The following is a 25,251-nucleotide window of genomic DNA, read 5'->3' as shown; positions in this document are numbered from 1 at the left end:
AGTACTGTGTGTGTGTGTGTGTGTGTGTGTGTGTGTGTGTGTGTGTGTGTGTGTGTGTGTGTGTGTGTGTACCATTCTGTAACGTCTGGGTTCGTGACTCTTTCCCGATGCTGCTGTAGAAACCAGTTCCTAAGGCTGGAGTCTTCACTGGACCTGAGAGAGACAGATAGTGAGACATAAGAAAACCACATGAGGAACATTTCTACTGAATAAAGCTGTTTTTTTTTTTACCCCACTTCTATTGATTTAAATAACAACAAAAATCAAGTCTAGACACAGTGACACGCACACACACAATTCAATTAAATTCAATTCCAAAGGGCTTTATTGGCAGGAGAAAACATACGTTTACATTGAGACACGCACGCACGCACACAATTCAATTCCAAAGGGCTTTATTGGCATGAGACAACATACGTTTACATTGCGACACAAACACAGGCACACACGCGTACACGCACGCACACACACACACACACACACACACGCGTGTTCAGCTTGTCGCCACGCCCCCACAAATCACTCACACCTTGGACAGTCACATGGTTGGTTTCCACAACAACCCAAGCAGTCAGCAGGTGAAATCAGAACAGCTGGGAGCTTTGACTCTGTCAGCCAGGTCACATGATAGAGCTGGTCCCAAGGATCAGTGGCAATGTTGTCAGAGCTGGTCTAGGAGCAGTGGGACACTGTTTGACTTGACATACAGGGTCAGTGTTAATGTTTGAGCTGGTCTAGGAGCAGTGGGACACTGTTTGACTTGACATACAGGGTCAGTGTTAATGTTTGAGCTGGTCTAGGAGCAGTGGGACACTGTTTGACTTGACATACAGGGTCAGTGTTAATGTTTGAGCTGGTCTAGGAGCAGTGGGACACTGTTTGACTTGACATACAGGGTCAGTGTTAATGTTTGAGCTGGTCTAGGAGCAGTGGGACACTGTTTGACTTGACATACAGGGTCAGTGTTAATGTTTGAGCTGGTCTAGGAGCAGTGGGACACTGTTTGACTTGACATACAGGGTCAGTGTTAATGTTTGAGCTGGTCTAGGAGCAGTGGGACACTGTTTGACTTGACATACAGGGTCAGTGTTAATGTTTGAGCTGGTCTAGGAGCAGTGGGACACTGTTTGACTTGACATACAGGGTCAGTGTTAATGTTTGAGCTGGTCTAAGGGCCAGTATTATTAACGTCGGCACGTTGCTTCCAGAATGACTTTATTAACTCTGGCTGTTTGCCTCTCTGGGTGAGTTCAGTGTTGTTTCTCACGTAACTCATGACAGTGTGCAAACGGAGCGGGTCCATTGGGTTCCATATTGTGCAACTCGAGAGTCACATAATCTGTATTATAGGGTCCATTCGGAAACCCCCTTCAGGAACCCTGGGGGTCCCTAGCCTTTTTTCACGGCCTTGGCAGGCCCACGCAAAGGTTGTCATTTTAAAACTCATTTAGATAGCATGTTATGTAGACATAATTCATTTGTTGACCTGGCATCCTATAGGTTGTAGTTTCAATGCACAGGTTATTCTCTGATAAGGACGACCCCTTTGGTGCTTTATTGTATAACATCGTGTTGCAGATTACACTTTTTCATATAATTCATAGATGCAGGCGTGCAGATAGGGGGGGTGGGGGGGGATTCACGCTAATGTGTATATTAACTTTATGACAGTTAACCACTTAAACCCTCAATACTGCCCCCGCCCCCCCTCTACACCAACCCTCTTTGCCGAAAATAGCCGATCTACAAGCTCACAACATGCAATGCGAGGCGTGGAGAGCTTGTAGATCTGCTATTTTCTAATGTTCGCCTCAGAATAGTGATGTTGGGAACGAATTGTGCGAGCGTGCACGTGAATGCATGCGAATCCCCTCCCCACCTTCAGATACCCTATGACCGTGGTTCCCAAAGTGGGGTCCTTGAGGGAGTTCCAGGGGGTCCCCAGCTAAATGATAGTTAGGAACCAAATGGACCCTTATGGGTCTGTAACTCTGAGAGTGTACAAATCGAACCATTTGTACACTCTCAGAGTTAAATTAACTTTGATTTTACATTATAAATTGGGGTCTCAGAGATAGAAATGCCATTAAATGAGGGACCATAGCCTAAATGCATGTCAAACTGGGGGTCCTTGAAATTAAACGGGTTGAGAATTACTGCTAGAGCCGTAAAAACCTTCTCTTATGGGGGTCCCTGGCATATGTTTTCAAAGGGGGGTCTGTGGGCTGATTGGTGTCGATTTGGGGGTCCACTGTCCTATGACACCCCTGGCCCCTAGGGGTCCCGGACCCCTTGACCTATGATCCTAGTTAGCTAATTCTACGTGTTTGATGTATTCTCTTGTGTTTACCTTGCTTACTGTAAGCCGCTCTGTCCCTGGACCCTGCTTACTGTAAACCGCTCTGTCCCTGGACCCTGCTTACTGTAAGCCGCTCTGTCCGTGGACCCTGCTTACTGTAAACCGCTCTGTCCCTGGACCCTGCTTACTGTAAACCGCTCTGTCCCTGGACCCTGCTTACTGTAAGCCGCTCTGTCCGTGGACCCTGCTTACTGTAAGCCGCTCTGTCCCTGGACCCTGCTTACTGTAAGCCGCTCTGTCCGTGGACCCTGCTTACTGTAAACCGCTCTGTCCCTGGACCCTGCTTACTGTAAACCGCTCTGTCCCTGGACCCTGCTTACTGTAAACCGCTCTGTCCCTGGACCCTGCTTACTGTAAACCGCTCTGTCCCCGGACCCTGCTTACTGTAAACCGCTCTGTCCCTGGACCCTGCTTACTGTAAACCGCTCTGTCCCTGGACCCTGCTTACTGTAAACCGCTCTGTCCCTGGACCCTGCTTACTGTAAACCGCTTTGTCCCTGGACCCTGCAATTTAGGCCTGACATCGAAATAAATAAAAAAAGTATTCTGAAAGAATATATATTCAAAGATTCGTGCCGCATTTTCACGATATTTCAAAAATAGCAGACCTACAAGCTCGTAGCTTGTAGATCTGCTATTTTTCAATAGCTAAAGTAGAACAGAATGCTTAGTTAAAACACCAAAAGGGGTTCCCGCCCAGAATGGGTTAAAACCGCTGTTTTAGTGTGCCTATAGTTCAGCCTTCCAGTACATGAGCTGTGCTGTATTGAACAGCGAAACGGTGCATTTAAACCATGTTTTTTTCAGCCTGCGGATCCTCCTGTCTGCTGGACAACCAAACACACAAACACACACGGGTAAGATTGTCTGTTTTTGTTTGTTTTGCTTTGCTGATAATGCCCGCCTGTCCACACACTGATCCTTGTAGTCCTTTACTATTGGTTGATTGTAATGTCACCGATTTAGGATCTGAATTGATCTGATCCAGTGGTTTTCAACCCTTTTCATATCAAGGTCCATTATTTGCGGTTCAATAAAGTTTTCCTCCTTTTTAACTAGTAAGTGTGCCCGGATCGCCGTTCTTTTTCTAATGTCCATTATTTATTCTGCATTTGAGCCACAGACCCTTGATGAGAATTAGCCTCTCAGACCCAAAACGAAAGGAAACTGAAGGCGTTGGGTCCAATTCCATGCGGTATTGATGAGAGGAAACACGCAACAGGCAAACGTTGGTCAAAATAACAATTCTTCAACATTCTCTAATTGTGTAGACTTCTTCTAAATTCAGCAATGCAAATCACACCCGTGTGAAGTGAGTGTATCATACGTCATACATCTCATTCTGGCCAATCACAATTTGAGTCTTCACTTTTATCTACAATGTTTGTGTATACACAAACCTGCAGAGAGAGCGAGAGAGACGCCCCAGAAGAAGAGAAAAGAGAAGATTTAGGTCCTCAAAATATTTTCAGAAATAGCAGCTGTGATCTTGTAGATCTGCTATTTCTGAATAGCCAACGTGCAGAGTTGTTAAAATTATTGCGGTTGTATGTTAAAGGTATATTCAGTGATTTCACTTAATTCAAATATCACTTCTTTTTTTGTTTTGTTGTGATAATCCTCCCTTCTATAGAGTGTGCTGACCGTATAAGGAGTTCCTCCCTGTCCCCAGTTAACCCCTGGGGACAAAAACTGTTAGGTTTTGATTTTGGCTAGGTGGCCCAGCTTTCATCCAATCAGGATAGAGAGGGGCCTTCCGCCAATCATGATCGAGCGGGGGCGGACCTCAGGGGGGTCCCGGGGTCCCCGGAACCCACTGTGGCAACCAATCAATGCTTTACACTTTACAGAGCCCCTCCCACTGCTTCCACAGGTGTCCCTCAGGTCGTCGTCCAATCGGAATGCAGAGATCGTTACCTGTGGGTTCACGTGCTGTCGCCTGGCGCTCCGCCTCGCTTCGAGGCCGTAGGTTTGTAGATCAGCTAACCTGAACCTATAGTGTTGTTTTCGTCGACTAATACTATAACGAAAAGTGTCCGTCGACTACCTTTTTCCACTGATGAAAACTAAATGTAAACTAAATGAAAACTAAGCTATGATGACTAAAACTGACAATTTCGTCAACAAATGAAAACTAGACTAAAATGTTAGGAAGGGACTAGTGGTCAAGAGATCCAGTATAAGTCATTTTACACTTGGTTGCATGTTGAAAATGTGCTTGTAGATCTCAGCAAGTACTAAAAACAGTCATTACGACGGCATCAAGGCCCGCCAAAATACACTGCCTGAACCTAGTGCTGGCCTTTCCACCAGCAGCGCAACCTGTCTGCCATACTATCCATGGAAGACCCCTGCCTTGGAAGCAGGACGTCCCCCTAATATAACCCATTTAGGCCTGACGTCGAAATAAAAAAAACCGTTCGCTCTGAAAGAATATATATTCAAAGATTTGTGCCGCATTTTCACGATTTTTCAAAAATAGCAGGCCTACAAGCTCGTAGCGCGCCACTCGGTGGCGCGCTATGAGCTTGTAGATCTGCTATTTTTCAATAGCTAAATAATGCTTAGTTAAAAGTTTTAACTAAGCATTATTTAATAGTTCAAAGTTTTAACTAAGCATTATTTAAAACACCAAAACGGGTTCCCGTCCAGAATGGGCCAATATAAAATGTGAACGTGTTCCTCTCTCTCCAGATGGCCATGGGGTTCATGTGCTGTCCGACCAGAGGGCATCTCGGTGTGGTTACGCGCTCGGTACCTTCAGCATGGATGGTTTCTACACCATGAGAGCATCCTTCTACTCCTGCTACACCTACAACCAGGTACACAACTGTTTTTTGGTTTCTACACCATGAGAGCATCCTTCTACTCCTGCTACACCTACAACCAGGTACACAACTGTTTTTTGGTTTCTACACCATGAGAGCATCCTTCTACTCCTGCTACACCTACAACCAGGTACACAACTGTTTTTTTCCCCCAACCAAGGTTCATGTTTTAGGTTGTTATTAGATAAAGTAAAAGATGAGTGTTATTTGTTATTATTACAAGTAAGACGCGCAAACGCGGGAAGCGAACGCAGCTCGTAAAATTGCAATAACAACAATTAGCGCAGTTAGCTGTGTGTGTGTGTGTGTGTCAGACTGCCACAACAGCTCTTCGTTTGTGTGTACCACACATAGCTGTCTAAAACCACACTGCGCCCTCTGGTGGCGGGTGGTGGTGTCACACCGTGACACACAGACATGTTCTGCCTGGCTTCCATAGTAAGGGCTCGCAATTATTCATTTGCTGCTTTCTTTCGTTTTAGCAATTTCTGTGCGTGTCATTCCCTGCAGCACGACGAGGCGTTCACGTTCAATCTACAGGTCACGGGGATGGACGGGGCAGGTGTGTGGTCCAGTCACAGTGTGACTCACACCTGCAGGGTGACGATGCCCTGGGCCCACCGGGAGCTGCTCTGTGACGAGACCTTCATGGAGGTGGGTGTGTGGTGTGGCAGTTGAGTGGAAAAAGTACTCAATTTGTTTTACTTAAGTAAAAGTACCAATAGTGCAATTTTAGAACTACTTCGTTACAAGTAAAAAGTACGGAATTGAAAATGTACTAAAAGTATTCGTGTTGCAGAATGTCCCATTTCACAAGTTGAAAATGTGTAGAAAATCTATTGAAAATAGCCGGGTCTACGAGCTCTCAATGCGTCGCAACGTTCTGACTTCTGATTCTGAGACTTCTGATTCGGCTGGTATGATGGCATGTATACCTGACTCTGATTGGTTGCTGTGTGTTCTGTACCCGCCTGTGATTGGTTGATTGGTCTCTAGGTGAGCGTGAGCAGAGAGACACTCTGTGGACCTGAGCAGGGAAGCTCCAAGGAGGCATGGCAGAGCGCTTACTCTCTGGTAAACTCTCTCTCTGTCTCTGTGTCTTTGTCTGTGTCTCTCTGTCTCTCTCTCTGTGTGTCTCTCTGTCTGTCTGTGTCTGTGTCTCTCTCTGTGTCTCTGTCACTCTGTCTGTGTCTTTGTCTGTGTCTCTCTGTCTCTCTCTCTGTGTGTCTCTCTGTCTGTCTGTGTCTGTGTCTGTGTCTCTCTCTCTCTGTATCTGTGTCTCTGTCACTCTGTCTGTGTCTTTGTCTGTGTCTCTGTCTCTCTCTCTCTGTGTGTCTCTCTGTCTGTCTGTGTCTGTGTCTCTCTCTCTCTGTCTCTGTGTCTCTGTCACTCTGTCTGTGTCTTTGTCTCTCTCTCTCTCTCTCTCTCTCTCTCTCTCTCTCTCTCTCTCTCTCTCTCTCTCTCTCTCTCTCTCTCTCTCTCTCTCTCTCTCTCTCTCTCTCTCTCTGTCATATTTGCCCTTTGCAATCTTTGTTATCAACCCTAAAAGCTAAACAACAAATGTTGTCTTTCGTAATCGTGAGAGCCTTGTGTATACAGTATATAGTTAATGCCAATCAATAGCTGCACTGTGAACCAGACTGAACCTGTCTGTCTGTCTGTCTACAATACTGTGTGAATGGTGGTGATGAATTAAGGACGGGAACCCCTTTTGGTGTTTTAAGCATTATGTTATACTTTAGCTATTGGAAAATAGCAGATCTACAAGCTCGTAGCGCGGCACCGAGTGCCGCGCTACGAGCTTGTAGGTCTGCTATTTTTGAAAAATCGTGAAAATGTGGCGCAAATCTTTGAATATATATTTTTCAACGTTTTAATGCAAATCTTTGCTTCAGGGGGGGGGGTCCCTGGAACTACATATTTTCAGGTGGGAGTCGGTGGCCAATTGCATATAATGCTGGGGGTCCTTGACATGAAATAGTTTGAGAACCACTGATATAGAAAACATAGTTTTTGAGTGGTGCAACCACTCCAAGGAACAGCAATGTCTGTGACCTGTGACTATGTGACCATGTTTGTGTGTGACTATGTTTGTGTGACTCATGAGTAAAGATAAAGATAAAGAAAACTTTATTGTCCATTAAATTTACATAAAATGGAAATTTGTCTTTGGCACACCGGCAGTCAGTTACAACAATAAAACATTACAAAAATACACAGGTGCATTAAGATACTATATAAAAATGCATTCACATTAACATAACAACAGTGATCATGAGCAGTGGCGATTAGACTATTTAAACATTTTCTTATTTAAAATGTCCACAGCAGTTGGCACAAACGAAGTTTTGTAACCCTTCTTTTTTGCTAATTTTGCCCTAAGCCTCCTGCCCGATGGCAACAAGTCAAATTCAGAGTGAAGAGGATGGGTAGAATCATTGTAAATCTGAATTGCTTTTTTGGTTATGGAGCGGTTGTATATGTCCTGAAGTTGCAATTGTTTATCTCCAATGATCTTACTTGCCTGGTTGACTACCTGGGTGAGCTTGTTTTTATCTTTAACTGAGAGATTCCCAAACCAGGACACGATATTAAAAGTGAGAACACTCTCAGTGAGTGATCTATAGACCATGGTCAGGGTGTGTTTACTGGCATTAAAACTTCTCAGTTTCCTGAGAAGATAAAGCCGCTGCCTTGCCTTTTTGTAGATGTTATCTGCATTGGTCTGAAAGGTGAGTTTATTGTCCAGTAGGGGCGCTGTTGTGCCAGTAACAGAGACAGAGAGATGCACTGTTGCCTGCTAATGAGAGAGAGAGAGAGGGGGGGGGGGGGGGGGGGGGGGGGGGGATTTGCACCACTCAGTTCACACGGGTATGATTTTTTTCATAAAACTGTCATGATTTAGAAGGCATTTGTACAACTGTCCTCGGGTCTAAATGGATTAAATGGTCATACCGCAGGCTCAGAGGAGAGCGCAGTCGACCTGGCAGCTGCTGCTTGCTAGTGAGGATGATGAGGAGGACGATGGTGAGGACGACGGTGTGATGTCGCTGACCGAAGCACACCGCCTGGGATACACCGTGACCGCTGGCTTCAACCGCGTGCTGCTGAGGGCCCCGTACGGGCAGCCCCACGCACGGCTGAGGATGGTGGGGAGAACGCACGCACACACACACACACGGGGCGTAGGGCCCCGTGTGCGCAGCCCCACACACAGCTGAGCATGGTGGGGAGAACAGACGCACACACACACGCACAAACAGGGCCCCGTATGCACAGCCCCGCACACACAGCTGATGGTGGAGAGAACGCACGCACGCACGGTCACACACACGCACGTAGGGCCCTGTACTCGAGCCCCACGCACAGCTGAGGATGGTGGAGAGAATGCACGCACGCGCACACACACACACCTAGGGCCCTGTACGCGCAGCCCCACGCACACGCACGTAGGGATGTCGGGACGATAATTGTTAAAAGAATAATGTAAAAAAAACAAGGTCATCGAGGACATTTAAATGTATCGCAAAATTGTCCTCCGTCATACACTAGGACGAAATGGCGTTTGTTGAGCTCCAAATTCAGTAGCACTTAAACCCCTCGCTTATTTCACTCTGCAGAAATAGCCCGATTTACGTGCGCGCACACACGTCACACACAGAGAGAGCACTCAGAGCAGATGTTTACATTTAAATTTGTCGGTGTGTGTGTGTGTGTGTGTGTGTGTGTGTGTGTGTGTGTGTGTGTGTGTGTGTGTGTGTGTGTGCGTGTGCGTGTGCACGTGTGCGCGCGCGCGCGTGCGTGCGCGCGCTTCTTCAGGTGGACGGCATTCCTGTGGAGGTGCTTCATGGAACGGTGTTCTTCAGACAGAAACTGACCGTTGTCATGATCGACGTGTCTATGGCCTGTACACTCAGTATGTCTATCTGTCTACTCAGTGTGTCTGTCTGTCTGCTCAGTGTGTCTGTCTGTCTACTTACTACTTAGTATGTCTGTCTGTACACTCAGTATGTCTATCTGTCTACTCAGAGTGTCTGTCTGTCTACTCAGTGTGTCTGTCTGTCTGTCTACTTACTACTTAGTATGTCTGTCTGTACACTCAGTATGTCTGTCTGTCTACTTAGTATGTCTGTACACTCAGTATGTCTCTGTGTCTGTCATAAAAGAAAATACAAAGCACTAACTGACCATTAAAACACTGACTGCCAAGGCTGTAATATTACGCCATGTGGTATTTCCAGTTGTTTACGATAGATGGCGCTCTTCGCCAACATTATGAATGATACTAGGTTGCTAGGACGGTGACGGATATGTCCGGAAATGAACCAGAAGTGGAAAATTGCCTGCCATCTGCCTCCAGGTTATCAAATTTTGGAGAAAAAAACCCCATTTATCTCAGATTCTATTCCCAGATTGCGTTTTTGGTCAAAACAAGCTTTATTCAATGGCCCATAACTAAAGAACCGATGATCTATTTACTTTCACCTTGCGAGCACTTGGAATTGTAGCCATTTACACTTAGCCCATTTTGACCTGAGATCAGATTCTAAAAATGTCTTCTACATCCTGCCAGTTTTCTGAAAAAGCTGTTTCTATGTCAGTCGTTCTTCGATTTTTCAAAAATAGCAGACCTACAAGCTTGTAGCGCGTGCTATGAGCTTGTAGATCTGCTATTTTTCAATAGCTAAAGCATAACATAATGCTAACACCAAAAGGGGTTCCCGCCCAAAATGGGTTAGTTTGAGTTAGTTGGCAATATGGCCAATGTTTGACCAGTTGTTATGAATTAGTATAGTTTGTTGATTACTTTTGATGCAGTAATGGTCTATTTTGTTCCCCCCTATTTTGGTTTGGTATAAAAAAGGTCTTAAAAGTCCATAAATTATCACTTTATTACTGTCATCTGGAGGGTCCCGGCCCACAGATTGAAAACCACTGTTCTAAACAATCACAGCATTGTCTTGTGGTTGCAGACCCTGGGTCATTTGATGGCATTGTCTTGTGGTTGCAGACTCTGGGTCATTTGATGGCATTGTCTTGTGGTTGCAGACTCTGGGTCATTTGATGGCATTGTCTTGTGGTTGCAGACCCTGGGTCATTTGATGGCATTGTCTTGTGGTTGCAGACCCTGGGTCATTTGATGGCATTGTCTTGTGGTTGCAGACCCTGGGTCATTTGATGGCATTGTCTTGTGGTTGCAGACTCTGGGTCATTTGATGGCATTGTCTTGTGGTTGCAGACCCTGGGTCATTTGATGGCATTGTCTTGTGGTTGCAGACCCTCTGTCATTTTATGTCACTGTCTTGTGGTTGCAGACCCTGGGTCATTTGATGGCATTGTCTTGTGGTTGCAGACTCTGGGTCATTTGATGGCATTGTCTTGTGGTTGCAGACTCTGGGTCATTTGATGGCATTGTCTTGTGGTTGCAGACCCTGGGTCGTTTGATGTCACTGTCTTGTGGTTGCAGACCCTGGGTCATTTGATGGCATTGTCTTGTGGTTGCAGACCCTGGGTCATTTGATGGCATTGTCTTGTGGTTGCAGACCCTCGGTCATTTTATGTCACTGTCTTGTGGTTGCAGACTCTGGGTCATTTGATGGCATTGTCTTGTGGTTGCAGACTCTGGGTCATTTGATGGTATTGTCTTGTGGATGCAGACTCTGGGTCATTTGATGGCATTGTCTTGTGGTTGCAGACCCTGGGTCATTTGATGGCATTGTCTTGTGGTTGCAGACCCTGGGTCATTTGATGGCATTGTCTTGTGGTTGCAGACCCTGGGTCATTTGATGGCATTGTCTTGTGGTTGCAGACCCTGGGTTGTTTGATGTCACTGTCTTGTGGTTGCAGACCCTGGGTCATTTGATGGCATTGTCTTGTGGTTGCAGACCCTGGGTCATTTGATGGCATTGTCTTGTGGTTGCAGACCCTGGGTCATTTGATGGCATTGTCTTGTGGTTGCAGACCCTGGGTCATTTGATGGCATTGTCTTGTGGTTGCAGACCCTGGGTCATTTGATGGCATTGTCTTGTGGTTGCAGACCCTGGGTCATTTGATGGCATTGTCTTGTGGTTGCAGACTCTGGGTCATTTGATGGCATTGTCTTGTGGTTGCAGACCCTGGGTTGTTTGATGTGACTGTCTTGTGGTTGCAGACCCTGGGTCGTTTGATGGCTCGCCATTGTCTTGTGGTTGCAGACCCTGGGTCGTTTGATGTCACTGTCTTGTGGTTGCAGACCCTGGGTTGTTTGATGTCACTGTCTTGTGGTTGCAGACCCTGGGTTGTTTGATGTCACTGTCTTGTGGTTGCAGACCCTGGGTTGTTTGATGTCACTGTCTTGTGGTTGCAGACCCTGGGTTGTTTGATGTCACTGTCTTGTGGTTGCAGACCCTGGGTTGTTTGATGTCACTGTCTTGTGGTTGCAGACCCTGGGTTGTTTGATGTCACTGTCTTGTGGTTGCAGACCCTGGGTTGTTTGATGTCACTGTCTTGTGGTTGCAGACCCTGGGTCGTTTGATGGCTCGCCATTGTCTTGTGGTTGCAGACCCTGGGTCGTTTGATGGCGTCTCGGTGCTGTGGGACATGCCCACCATCATGAGTCCTCTGGTGGGGAGCGGGGCAGTGTTCCACAGCAGCTCGGTGGGCGTCGGGGTGGAGGGACAGCTCCTGGAGCCCAGCACGGCAAGCGCCAGAGGCTACACCCTGGAATACCACGGCCCGCTGGTCCGCGTCCGAGTGCCGTTCGGCGCCGAGGGCGGCTACCGCAAAGTGAGACGTTCTGCTTTAGAAAAAATATTTTGACTTAATGACTCTCTCTCTCTAAAAGGGCTTCACTTCACCCCTTTTGCAACCAGATCTTATTTTAATGATGTTTGGGAGACAAGAAACACTTTCCTGTTTCACTCCTGTTTCATGTGTTTTTAGATATTTTAGTATTTCTAAGTGTCCATGGGCTCCATGATGTCATGGACACTGGGCTCACTTACTTCCTGGACTACATCAAGGAAAATTAGAGAAGGAAGTGACATGGTCACGTGACTGTGCTGCGCCATGACACTTTCATGGGAGCCAAATCTCGCACCGGAAGTGACATGTATACAAAGCAGTGAATGGAGCAAGCTGGACCAGCTCATAACAAACATTATTTATGAACCATTGAGACTTTTGTCATATAATCAGTTCAGGCACATGAAAGAAGACATATCACAGTTTCCTTTCTAATCAGTTGCTTTTCGATGTGCACAGAGTGCACAGTACAACATTTTATTTGAGGATTTAAACAGAAGCAGGTATCGTTTCTGTTCCGGGGTCTCGTGAGATTTGGCTGCCAGACAGGAAACGGTGGGCAGTCTCGCGATACTTGGCACGTTCAGAAACATACTTTTTGCTCTTTAGATACCTCTATAAATTTACACAGTGTACACATCGAAAAGCAACACAGCAGACAATAATGTGTTACATGTCTTCTGTTATTTGCCAGAAGTGATTACTTGACAAAAGATCATTCAGAAATAATGTTTGTTCATGAGCTGGTCACGGAGCTCTCATTGACTCCAGTACATTCTGCCGAACTTCCGGTTGCAGTTTGGCTCCAATGCTGCGACGAATCTGCCGTCTGGAATTGCGTGATAGCGAAAATGACGCCGGTGACCTTACCTCCATTTAATATACCTTGGACTAAGTACATGTTGTCTCAGTAAGACAGCCCTCCCCTATCCACAAGGAGGAGCAGTGCACCAAAGCATTATGGGAATTGTAGTCCAGGAAGGAAGTGAGCCCAGTGTCCATGACATCATGGAGCCCATGGACACTTTGAATTAGTGAAATATCTAAAAACACAAACATCATTAAAATAACATCTGGTTGCAAAAGGGGTGAAGTGGCCCTTTAATGACTTAACTTTAAAGTACTCTTATAGTTACATTTTAGATCATTTGTTTCATTTTGTTTTTTTGTTTTGTATATTTTGTCCGTGTTTTGTATTTTGTATTTGCTGTTTTGAGTTGTCTTTCTTGGGTCTTGCTTGAGCTACCACTGTTATCCACAGAGTATGGTGATAGACGGTGAATACAGGGAGATGTACGTCATCTTCCTCGTCTACGAACACGTCTTCTCTCTGCTGTACGGAGACCACGTTGCCGTGGAAACCCGGCACCGCCTCCAGAGGGTGATTGACACGCCGCTACGCAGCCAGCGCCCAATCACCACCGACCGTGAGTCTCATCGACTGCTGCTCCATTTGTTACATACCTCGAGCCACAACGTATATATCGTCTGTTTCTGTTCGTGTCAGCAATTATTATGCAGATGCCAGTGGATTAAAAGCGTTCGCTAAATGCCTAAATTGTTTACGTTTGAGCTTGCAGATCTGCTATTTCCACTATTCTTCGAATTTTCTGAAAATACATTAACACTTTTAAACATGGAAATGATTACGACGATCATGACAATTATGCAAAAAAAACAATATTGCAATTATCTCAAATAATTCCGATTAGGCGATTATGTAACAATTATGTGAAAATTGAGTGGTGCCTAACGGCTCCAATGACAATGCCGTGTATGTCTGTCCGTCTGTCTGTCTGTTTAGAGTACGTTAGAGTACGAACAGCTGCAATTGACCTAAAGTGGCCCTGCCTAAAGGGCCATTGACACTGAGCACTATAAATGCAGCCTGCAGCCAGCGGTGTTATTGAGCAGCCTGCACTGCTCAATTCACGCGGGTGTGATTTTATTTCTCTCCCAGAGACGGTGCCAGAGCAACATGCGTTCAGGGTGCTCCTGGGGAACATCCCTCACGACGTGGCCGTGCAGCAGGTGGTCCTCAACGGACAGACTCTGTCCGCGGGAGAGAAGGACCGATTCATGGCCGTCGGCGCCAGGGTGGCTCACGCCAACGGCAGCCGGGAATACACTCTGACGGTCGCCTTCAACCACCCGCTGGTCGCCAGGACGGTGAGTTTGATGCAATGTGTAGCATCCATTTTAGTAGTCTTCTTTTATCGGCGATACAAAAGATGATTTAACTAATTTACTCAACTGCCAAGGAAGAGTTTGGACGAGTTTTGGCCAAAGGCTCAACGTGCCAAAGACGAGTCATTAGGTTTTTATTTGATTAATTATGAAAGATCACCGTCTTCGTTATCCTTTGGTTATCACTCGGTTGCTATAGCTATCGATAAATAGGGAATGGCCCGGAAGCAAGACGGCCATACACTTCAATGATAGTTGCATTTTGAAAACGCTTTTATCTCAGATAGTTAACTCCATAGACGCATACAAAACAGAAAGTACAAAAATCACGGTCGCTCCATCTTTAAAGCTGTTCTAACCCAATTGAACTGTGTGTGGTTCCAGTACCTGGGCGAAGGACGCGTGGAGTTCTACATGGACGTGAACTACACCCTGACCATCACGCTGCAGGAACAGTCCTACCACCACCATGTGTTTGTACGAGCACTGCTTCACAACGCACGTGAGTAACACCATGTGTTTGTACGAGCTGCACTGCTTCACAACGCACGTGAGTAACACCATGTGTTTGTACGAGCTGCACTGCTTCACAACGCATGTGTGTAACACCATGTGTTTGTACGAGCTGCACTGCTTCACAACGCACGTAACACCATGTGTTTGTACGAGCTGCACTGCTTCACAACGCACGTAACACCATGTGTTTGTACGAGCTGCACTGCTTCACAACGCACGTAACACCATGTGTTTGTACGAGCTGCACTGCTTCACAACGCACGTGAGTAACACCACGTGTTTGTACAAGCTGCACTGCTTCACAACGCATGTGAGTAACACCATGTGTTTGTACGAGCACTGCTTCACAACGCACGTGAGTAACACCATGTGTTTGTACGAGCTGCACTGCTTCACAACGCACGTGAGTAACACCACGTGTTTGTACAAGCTGCACTGCTTCACAATGCACGTGAGTAACACCACGTGTTTGTACAAGCTGCACTGCTTCACAATGCACGTGAGTAACACCACGTGTTTGTACAAGCTGCACTGCTTCACAACGCACGTGAGTAACACCACGTGTTTGTACAAGCTGCACTGCTTCACAACGCATGTGAGTAACACCATGTGTTTGTACGAGCTGCACTGCTTCACAACGCACGTGAGTAACACCATGTGTTTGTACGAGAACTGCCTCACAATGCACGTGAGTAACACACACTACCCACACTACTACACCAGCACAACGGTCTTAATGTTTCCTGTTCAGACCCTCCGACGGTGCAGGCAGCGTGCTCCGACTCGGGCGTCACGTTCAGCGTGAACAAACGGCCAGACCTGCCCAGACTGTGGGAGGTGGGAGTCGGCAACGAGCCAATCACAGCGCTGCTGGCCGACGAGAGAGGCTACGATCTCAGCGAGGACAGTCACGGTGTCATCCTTCACGTCCCGGTCAACGCTATTGGCTACACATATCAAGTAAGAACACAATACGATGAATGTGAATTTAAATGGGGCCTTTTCACAGCAAATATGTCATGGAGAATGATGCCCATGTGTGCTTGTCTCTCCTCAGGATATCAACTGGGTTAATTTCACTGCAACATTCCAGATAGTTGTAAGAGAATCCAAGACTCTGGAAGTGCAGGCGGTCACAGCAAGGCGCTGTCTCTTTCCAACAAAGGAGCTTATAGGTGAGAACTCAACACAAAGCGGCTGTCTCTTTGAAACAAAGGAGCTTATAGGTGAGAACTCAACACAAAGCAGCTGTCTCTTTGAAACAAAGGAGCTTATAGGTGAGAACTCAACACAAAGCGGCTGTCTCTTTGAAACAAAGGAGCTTATAAGTGAGAATTCAACACAAAGCTCTGTCTCTTTCAAACAGTGGTTCTCAAACTTTGGGTCAGGATGCCCAGGGGGGTCCCCGAATGATTTGCTGTATGTGCAACATTGTTTTCTCGCTCAACTAAACAAGCCAACATACATATACAACGGTGTTGATTTTGACAGATTTTTGTCTCCACCAGGCCGAAGGCATGGGGAGAGAGTATGTTTTGCACTCCGTCCGTGTGTGTGTCCGTCCGTCCGTCCGTCCTTCCTTCCGTCCGTCTGTGTACAGCTAATCTCCGGCACCGTTAACCCGGTCGATGCCAAACTTTGCACACACACTCCCTGGATGGCAACGATGAACCTCTGCCCCGCATTTTCCAGAACGGCCTGTTATAGCGCCACCATGAGGCAGCTTTTCACATTTTTACCTAAAACTGCACCGATCTGCGTGAAACGTTGCATGCACACTCCCTAGTGGCCAAGGACAAACCTTTGACCTGCAATTTCCGCATCTGCCTTTTATAGCGCCACCAGGAGGCTGACTTTTGTAAAACACCTTTTTTGATATTACTCCTCCAGATTCTGTCCACAAATCTCACAAATCGTTACACAGTATCTCTATGGTCATGTGCTCAAGTCGGATCTGTCCGATATTTCATATTCCATCCTAATTGGCTATAATTGGCTTTCACAGTTTGCAAGATTGCCCCGTTTAGAACAAAAGCCTCAAATCATGAACGCAGCATACAATTTACGTGAAATCTTTCACACATTTTCTTACTAGGCTGAGGAATATATCCCACCCTTTTCACATTGGCCTGTTATAGCGCCACCAACAGGTTGATTTTTGAAAAACACATTTTTGGAACAAAATGCCTCAAATCATCCAATTGCCATCAAAGGCTCCTAAACATTACTCCTAAACATTTTGCCAAACATCACACACACTCCTATCCTCCTGGTGGAGACCTGTGCCTGGAAGGGCACTTTTTCTAGTTTTTATTTGGTTTGGTCTTTTTTTTTAAATAAAATTCCATTTGGTTTTAGTCAGTCTTTTTTAATATAATTCCATTTGGTTTTAGTCATATTTTATGTCTTTTGAAATGTTAGTCTAGTTTTAGTCGACCAAATCTACAGTTGATTTAGTTGGCTGAAATGTATCTTGGCGGGCCTTGATGGCGTCATACTGGCTGATTTTACACTTGGCTATTCTCTTCTCGGATGCATTAAATGTCTGTTTGTGTAGTACATCCACACGGAATCCACAATGGTTTGACAAAGCGATAACGATGTGTTTCTCAGTGTGTTCTCCTGACGGGGTCATGACGGTGGTGACCAATCCCACCGGCACCTGGCCCATCATCCGACCCCACAGAACCTCCCTGCTGGACAGGAGCTGTCGCCCCCAACGGGCTGACCACAACAGAGCTCTGTTCAGCTTCCCACTGGACTCCTGTGGTACCACGGTCAAGGTGAGATGTTTTAACCCATTTAGACCCATAAATCCTGACCGTTTTCTCAGACATTTTCATGTCAAGGACCCCCAAAAATATATGTAATTGGCTGCCGACCCCCATCTGAAAATATGAAGCAAAGATTTGAGTTAAAAACATTCGCTCTGAAAGAATATATATTCAAAGATTCACTACATTTTCATGATTTTTCAAAACTAGCAGATCTACAAGCTCGTAGCGCAGCCCTCGTTGCCGCACTATGAGCTTGTAGATCTGCTATTTTTCAATAGCTAAAGTATAACATAATGCTTAAAACACCAAAAGGAGTTCCCGTGTTGAATGGGTTAACTCACCCACTGCCTAGATCGTCTTTTGACGTCTATGGCGCTCGTCGCCGAGATCGTCTTTTGACATCTTTGATTCTTTTTTGAATTACGTTTCATAACTCTGTTCTGCACGCGCCTGTATCACTCCGGTTGCCGTGCAATGAAGTAAATGGGAGGGGAAAAAAAGGAAGTGAGCGTTTTTGATCAAAACGATCTTGATTTGCGGCAAATTTCTATAAACGCTATGATCGCCGGTTACAAAATGTATGGTTTTGGGCGAATTAAATAACATTCGCTATATTTTCGCTACATAGCGAGTTTACACTTTCTGTTTTACTGAGGTTACGTTTAGGTGACTGTTCCGAGGTCGTCGGATTTGACCCGGGGTTGAGCGTGTTTTGGGGCGAGCGTTCTTGTTTTCCCTCACTGTGTGTGTGTGTGTGTGTGTGTGTGTGTGTGTGTGTGTGTGTGTGTGTGTGTGTGTGTGTGTGTGTGTGTGTGTGTGTGTGTGTGTGTGTGTGTGTGTGTGTGTGTGTGTGTGTGTGTGTGTGTGTGTGTGTGTGTGTGTGTGTGTGTGTGTGTGTGTGTGTGTGTGTGTGTGTGTGTGTGTGTGTGTGTGTGTGTGTGTGTGTGTGTGGCGTGCAGGTGGGACCGGCCTACATGGTTTACGAGAACCAAATTGTCCACGACAGAGAGCTCATCGCTGACGGAACAACACTCATCTCCAGAGACTCTACATTTAAGTATGACAAAACATTAACGCAAGGCCTGGAAACCTTGCATGTTTAAAGCTGTTACTTTTCAGGATGGGTCCAATTAATGTAGTTATTGTTTAGCCACAAGCTCTTTGTTAAGCCTCAATTCGGAGAAAAACGCGGCCAAAGATCACGACCATTACAGGACTCTGTGGCTGCGGCCATCTTGGTCAGAGCAACTAGACCGAAATCGAGCGCTTTAGTTGCCTAGCGACGGGGAAGCTGATATACGGTGGATATAAGGCCCCATTTACACTGGCAGACAAATCTAGCCGAAATCTAATCCGATTTAAATGGTCACATGACTCATTTAAACAAATCAGATTCCAATCTGGATGTGGCTCAGATCTTGGGTTTGTGATGTCAGACCCGTGGATATGTTGGTAAGATAAGTCGGATATATACAGCTTGTGCAAGGAGGCGATGCGATTGGCCAGTGCACTTGTGCAAGGATGCGCTGTGATTGGCCAGTAGCCACTTTGAGTGGCAGTCGGGGCAAACGCTCTCGCCAGAACATGATTTAGTATTCTGTGGCCTATCGGGCCACAACTCCAACGGCCCTGAGTCGGCTCAATCCAACTTCGCAACGAGTTAAACAAATTAAAATGTAATATTTATCCAACATACCCAATCCTGTACCTCTATCTCCCCCTCCCCCTCTCTCGTCCCTATATCTGACACTTATACTTAACGGGTGTCCCCTCACTCCTCTGTGGCACACCAGTTATGCGATGCTCAGCCAATCACAGTGTGGAATGACACACCTTCCAGGAAATCACAGCGCCACCCAACACCGTCCTCAAGAGGACACAATTACAAAAAATATTACTGAAGAAGATTACCTTTTTTGAGTGGTGTAAACCACTCCTACAACTGGCTTTGTTAGTGCAGAAAAAATTAGCATGGTTGCTATGTTCACCCTGTTCACCCGGGTGTGATTTCATTACGTCAGACATGATTCTTGAGTGGTGTAAACCACTCCTACAACTGGCTTTGTTAGTCTGTGCAGAAAAAATGAGCATGGTTGCTATGTTCACCCTGTTCACCCGGGTGTGATTTCATTACGTCAGACATGATTTCATTACGTCAGACAGGTTATATAAGACCTTACACCACTCGGTTCACACAGGTGTGATTTTTTTTAAAGTGATGGGTGTTCTTGTACCTCTCCCAGGGTGACCGTGAGATGTTTCTACCCTCTGAGCATCATCAGTAACAGGCTATCTGTGGACAGGCTGATGACGGGAGGCTTCGGTTCCATCACATCCAAGCAGAATATGGCAGGTAAAAAAAGCCTCCTCCTCTTTTCTTTCATTCACTGCTTTCTTTCATTTTAACGATGTTAGCTAATTTTGACAGGGGGGCATTTCCATTGACAATGAATGGAGAATTTACGTCGTATGTGAACGAGCAAAACGACAATTTTCGTCCTACACAAAGATTAAATTCCCATTGACAATGAATGGAGAATTTACGTAATGGGTCTGAGCAAATCGGTATTTTTGTCCTACACAAAAGAGAATTATGTCTGATGTACAATGATCAGAGCGCCTTTTTTACATGTTACGGCAATTGTATTATTTACTTTAGTCCTACTAGACCCCAGGAAATTACACCTGGACACAAAATATCATGGGATCTACTGAATGTGAAGAGGGAACTGACATTGTTGAGCCAACGTCTCACAGTACAGCAGGGTTCCCCAATTAATTTTCCTCGAGGGCCATATTTTGACTAGGGTACCAGGCTGGGGGCCGAGTCCGCACGCGTGAGGTCGAGGTCTTGCCCTGAAAATTCATTTTCAGGGCAGGACCCCATTTGAAAAGGATGCCCAGTTTGACATGCATAGGCTACTGACCCCCATTTAATGCCATTTATATCTGGGACCCCCCCACAAAAAAAAAAAAATCTATTCTTCCGCGGGCCGCAAGGGGGCGCTCCGCGGGCCGCAAATGGCCCGCGGGCCGCCTATTGGGGAACCCTGCAGTACAGTATAACGCCCGGGATTCGAACTCGGGTCTCCCACTTTCCAACATCTTAACCACTAGACCAAAGAGATATCCCTATGGACTGGGGGTGATATTAGACTTTTGAGGCAACCAGGCTGAGGGTCTGAGCCACTGCTACAATGGCATCCCCCTAGTATCCCCCATTCACATACAATGGATCCCGTGATCTTTTGTGGCCAGATGTAATTACTATAATAAATAACAATTAATTAAACAGCGTAAAAACAAATGTAAAAACAATTATTTGTAGCCACTTGTTTGAATGCCCCCGCTCCCTGCCAAAAATAGCTAAAATAGCTAAAACGACAGAAAGCAGCTAATAACAAGCTAAAACATAAACCTTGGTTGAAAAAACCCAAAGTTGTCCATTAAGCGTCAAGAGGCGGCAAGCTGGTGGATGGAAATGACGCTAGTGTGCAGCTTTAACTTGTAACGCTACAAGTTGAAGCCGCGCACGAGCATCATTGCCATCATTGCCATCCATTTTATCTATTTTAAACTGTTCCCTGTCCTCTGGTGTTTTCCCTTCCAGCCTTAAAAAGGCCCTTGTACAGCCCCTTTTGAAGAAACCATCTCTTGACCCCCTCGTTCTTAATCATTTTAGACCTATTTCCAAACTTTCATTTTTATCCAAAGTTTTAGAGAAAGTTGTTTCTAATCAACTGATTTCATTTTTAAATTTTAACAGCATTTTTGAAAAATTTCAATCAGGTTTCCGCACCCTCCATAGCACAGAGACAACTCTTTTAAAAGTCACAAACGATTTACTCCTTGCCGCTGACTCCGGGGACTGCTCAGTGCTATTTCTCCTGGATCTTAGCTCCGCTTTTGACACGGTAGATCACTCCATTTTAATTCACAGACTTGAGCACTGGGTGGGTATTAAAGGGGTGGCACTGGACTGGCTCAGCTCGTACCTTTCAGGCCGGACCCTGTCCGTCAGCATAGGAGAGGCCTCCTCCACTCAGGCCCCTTTCACATGTGGGGTCCCTCAGGGATCAATTCTAGGTCCACTGCTATTTTCTATTTACATGCTCCCCATTGGTAACATCATTCGCTCACACAACATCAACTTTCACTGCTATGCCGATGATACTCAGCTATACATCCCACTCAAACCCGGTTCAGATCATATATCATGCCTCATAGCCTGTCTATCCGACATCAAGGACTGGATGTCACAAAATTTCCTCCAGCTCAACCAGTCCAAATCTGAAATTATCTTATTTGGCCCTTCTAATTCAACCCTCTCCCTCCACCCTCAATTTGGTTCCCTGTCCACAAATATCACACCTGCAGCCCGCAACCTGGGTGTGATCTTTGACTCCGACCTATCATTCAATAAACAAATAACCACAGTTGTGCAATCATGCTATTTTCAGTTGAGAAACATTGCAAAAATTAAATCATTCCTCTCACCCCCTGACCTTGAAAAAGTAATTCACGCCCTCATTTCATCACGCCTTGACTACTGCAACTCCATTTACTCCGGCCTTAACAAAAAAGCAATTTCCCGTCTACAACTCATACAGAACTCTGCCGCCCGACTACTCACAAACACGAGAAAACGAGACCATATCACACCCATATTAGCTGGCCTTCACTGGTTGCCTGTGGGCTCCAGGTGCGATTTTAAAATTCTTCTTATCACATACAAAGCCTTAAACGGAATGGCCCCTGAATATATCCTTGATATGCTCTCCCCGCACAAACCAGATCGCACCCTTAGATCGTCAAATAAGGCCCTCCTTGATGTCCCTAGGACTAATTTAATTACTCGTGGTGATCGGGCATTTTCTGCCCGTGCACCTACGTTGTGGAATGCACTGCCGACACAGCTAAGGCTAGCACCCTCCGTGCCTGTTTTTAAGTCGAAATTAAAAACGTACCTCTACACTAAATGTTACGCGACTGTACATATTTAAAGTTTGTTACTGTATTTCCTGTAATTTTGCTGTATTTGCTTTTGTTTGTTGTTGTTTTTGTTTTTTGACTTGATGTATTTTTTCCTTTGTTTTGTCTTCACCCTGCTCTGTGCAGCACTTTGGAACATTGTTTTAAAAAGGTGCTATATAAATAAAATTCATTATCATTATCATTATCCACCAGCTGTCTAAAGACCAGGAGGAGGGTCAAGAGACGCCTGCTCTAGGCGTTTTCTTGCCGCATCTTAACCCATTCAGGCCTGACGTCGAAATAAAAAAGAAATGTTTTCTAAATCATGACAATTTTCGGAAACATTTGAGGCACATTTTAACGATTTTTCAAAAATAGCAGACGAGTGGCGCGCTATGAGCTTGTAGATCTGCTATTTTTCAATAGCTAAATTATAACATAATGTTTAAAACACCAAAAGGGGTTACCGCCCAAAATGGGTTAAAGGACGACTTCACCACTTTTCAACGTATCTTCATATAATAGGTATAGGTCCTCACTAATAATCATGATAAAATGGCACCATATTTTTCTACTCAGTCTGTGTCTCATATGAGGGCTGTGGGCAGTTCAGAAACCCGTCCACCAGTGACATCGTCAGGCAGATTTTTTTTTTTTTTACAAAGCCGTTTAGATTTGTATTATCGTGAGAGCGATCGCTTCCATTTTCGCATTGTAACTTGTCAGGGCTAGAAAGCCTGCAGTTTATATTAGGTTTCTGAACTGCCCACAGCCCTCCTATGAGACACAGACTGAGTAGAGACAAATTGTGCCATTTTATCATGATTATTAGTGAGGACCTATTATATGAAGATATAGGTTGAAAAGTGGTGAAGTGGTCCTTTAACACGAATATATGCCTGCATGGGTTGGGACGCATTTGTGGGCCACAGACCAATTTTTATGGATCACGAGTAAACATTCCAGTTCGAATCAGCGGTCCGACACGTTAAAATTACCACCGCTGAAGTGCCCTTGAACAAGGCATTGAACCACTACGATGAAATGTTCTATGAGCAGGGCCTGGCTGGAAACAAGTTCTTGAGCTTAGCCCAGATACCCTGGGTAAATATAGTAATCATTTCATTTCATTTCCATTTTATTTTGCCGAAATATTCAATATTTAATATTAAATAATTGTATGAATTGTAAAGTAATGCCATGAATTAATTATTATCATTAATAATAATAATTAAGAAGTGGGTGAAAATAGCAGGTCTACAAGCTAGATCTGCTATTTTCACTGTAGTTTCAGTCCCTTGCAAATGTCTAATCTCTCTTTTGGGTCTCGACGTGAGAGGTTTGGGAAACCACTGATCTACACCAGGGGTTCTCAACCCGTGGGTCGCGACCCCTCGGGGGGTCGCCAAATTATTTTAGGGGGTCCCAAAATTATTAAAAAAAAAATAAAAAAAAAAAGATTTAAAAAATAATAAATGTCACGATTTTTCAAAAATAGCAGACCTACAAGCTCGTAGCGCGCCACTCGGTGGCGCGCTATGAGCTTGTAGATCTGCTATTTTTCAATAGCTAAATTATAACAATGCTTAAAACACCAAAAGGGGTTCCCGCCCAAAATGGTTTAAGGTTATTGTAGCAGTCAATTTATATTGGGGGTCGGGAGGGTGGCGGGGGCGGGGCGGGGGTCCCGAGACATTGCCAAAGCATTTCCGGGGGTCCCCGGCCAAAAACGTTGAGAACCCCTGATCTACACTACAGCTATTGGTGGAAGAATTGCACACATTATATTTACTCTGCTGTCTTTTCTTTAGGTGCTGCCGTTAAAGTCCCCGTCCGAAAGTGTCCAGGCAATACGGTCAGTGCTGATTACCATCCTTGTCCCATTTAGACCTGAGGCCGATTAAAAGAAAATGGCTTCTGAATCCTACGTCAGTGGTGGTGCTCATCCTTTTTCATGTCAAGGACCCCCAGAATTATCTGTAGCCATCAGTGCCCATACCCGAGGTGGGGTTGGCGAAAGGGCCTTTCTGTGTGGAGTTTGCATGTTCTCCCCGTGTCCCCTAGGGTATAGGTCTGGCTATGCGAGAGACTAGTGTTTGAGTGATCTCTCTCTCTCTGCGTTGTTTTTGGCAGCAATTTTTTATTTTAGTTTTTATTGAATAGTTTTCCTTTAGTTTTAGTCACATTTTAGTCACCTGGAATGTTTTAGTGTTAGTCCAGTTTTAGTCAACTAAATATCATAAGATTTTAGTCGACTAAATCTACAGCTGATTTTGTCGAACAAAATGTGTTTTGGCGGGACTTGATGCCATCGTAATGACTCGCTGAAAATAGCTGATCTACAAGCCCACAACGTGTCGCAGCGTGACGCAGCGTGACGCGTGTGAGCTTGTAGATCAGCTATTTTCAGCATGCAACCAAGTGTAAAATGACTTATACTTGTTGACGAAATTGTCAGTATATTTAGTCTTAGTTTTAGTCATCATAGCTTACTTTTCATTCAGTTTCCATTTAGTTTTCGTCGGTGGAAAAAGGTAGTCGACGAAAACTCTCTCTGTGCCTGTGTCTGTCTCTCTCTCTCTCTGTGCCTGTCTGTCTCTCTCTCTCTCTCTCTCTCTCTCTGTGCCTTTGTCTCTCTCTCTCTCTCTCTCTCTCTCTCTCTCTCTCTCTCTGTGCCTTTGTCTGTCTCTCTCTCTCTCTCTCTCTCTCTCTCTCTCTCTCTCTCTCTCTCTCTCTCTCTCTCTCTCTCTCTCTCTCTCTCTCTCTCTCTCTGTGCCTGTGTCTGTCTCTCTCTCTCTCTCTGTGCCTGTGTCTGTCTCTCTCTCTC

The 25,251-nt window shown here is 45.4% G+C and overlaps 2 protein-coding genes across 5 annotated transcripts in view; one reads left to right on the top strand and one right to left on the bottom strand.

Moving 5' to 3' along the window:
* The window catches only part of brf1b (BRF1 general transcription factor IIIB subunit b), a 63,551-nt gene that overhangs the window by 29,835 nt on the left and 8,465 nt on the right, over positions 1-25,251 (bottom strand). The window contains exon 3 of the mRNA XM_079526691.1: positions 73-153. Within this exon, the coding sequence (XP_079382817.1) occupies positions 73-153 (81 nt within the window). The remainder of the gene's footprint in view (positions 1-72; positions 154-25,251) is intronic.
* LOC306941299 (uncharacterized protein) overlaps positions 596-25,251 on the top strand; it is a 29,262-nt gene continuing 4,606 nt past the window's right edge. Inside the window, exons 1-18 of one of the 4 annotated variants that reach the window (XM_079526687.1) lie at positions 596-710; positions 3,167-3,216; positions 4,233-4,328; positions 5,054-5,181; positions 5,698-5,841; positions 6,184-6,261; positions 8,148-8,336; positions 9,007-9,103; positions 11,729-11,952; positions 13,232-13,397; positions 13,931-14,139; positions 14,542-14,659; positions 15,425-15,633; positions 15,731-15,848; positions 17,287-17,456; positions 18,410-18,507; positions 19,694-19,803; positions 24,236-24,279. In XM_079526687.1, the coding sequence (XP_079382813.1) occupies positions 5,125-5,181; positions 5,698-5,841; positions 6,184-6,261; positions 8,148-8,336; positions 9,007-9,103; positions 11,729-11,952; positions 13,232-13,397; positions 13,931-14,139; positions 14,542-14,659; positions 15,425-15,633; positions 15,731-15,848; positions 17,287-17,456; positions 18,410-18,507; positions 19,694-19,803; positions 24,236-24,279 (2,031 nt within the window). In that variant the 5' untranslated portion in view covers positions 596-710; positions 3,167-3,216; positions 4,233-4,328; positions 5,054-5,124. Of the gene's footprint in view, positions 1,245-3,166; positions 3,217-4,232; positions 4,329-5,053; positions 5,182-5,271; positions 5,318-5,697; positions 5,842-6,183; positions 6,262-8,147; positions 8,337-9,006; positions 9,104-11,728; positions 11,953-13,231; positions 13,398-13,930; positions 14,140-14,541; positions 14,660-15,424; positions 15,634-15,730; positions 15,849-17,286; positions 17,457-18,409; positions 18,508-19,693; positions 19,804-24,235; positions 24,280-25,251 lie in introns of those variants that run through there. The other 3 variants (XM_079526686.1, XM_079526685.1, XM_079526688.1) reach the window with 3 other exon arrangements.

This window comes from Electrona antarctica (assembly GCF_951216825.1).
Source record: "Electrona antarctica genome assembly, chromosome: 17".
In the NCBI taxonomy this organism is placed as follows: Eukaryota; Metazoa; Chordata; class Actinopteri; order Myctophiformes; family Myctophidae; genus Electrona; species Electrona antarctica.
The sequence above is the reverse complement of the archived record's forward strand: the minus strand, read 5'-3'. Positions and strand labels throughout refer to the sequence as shown.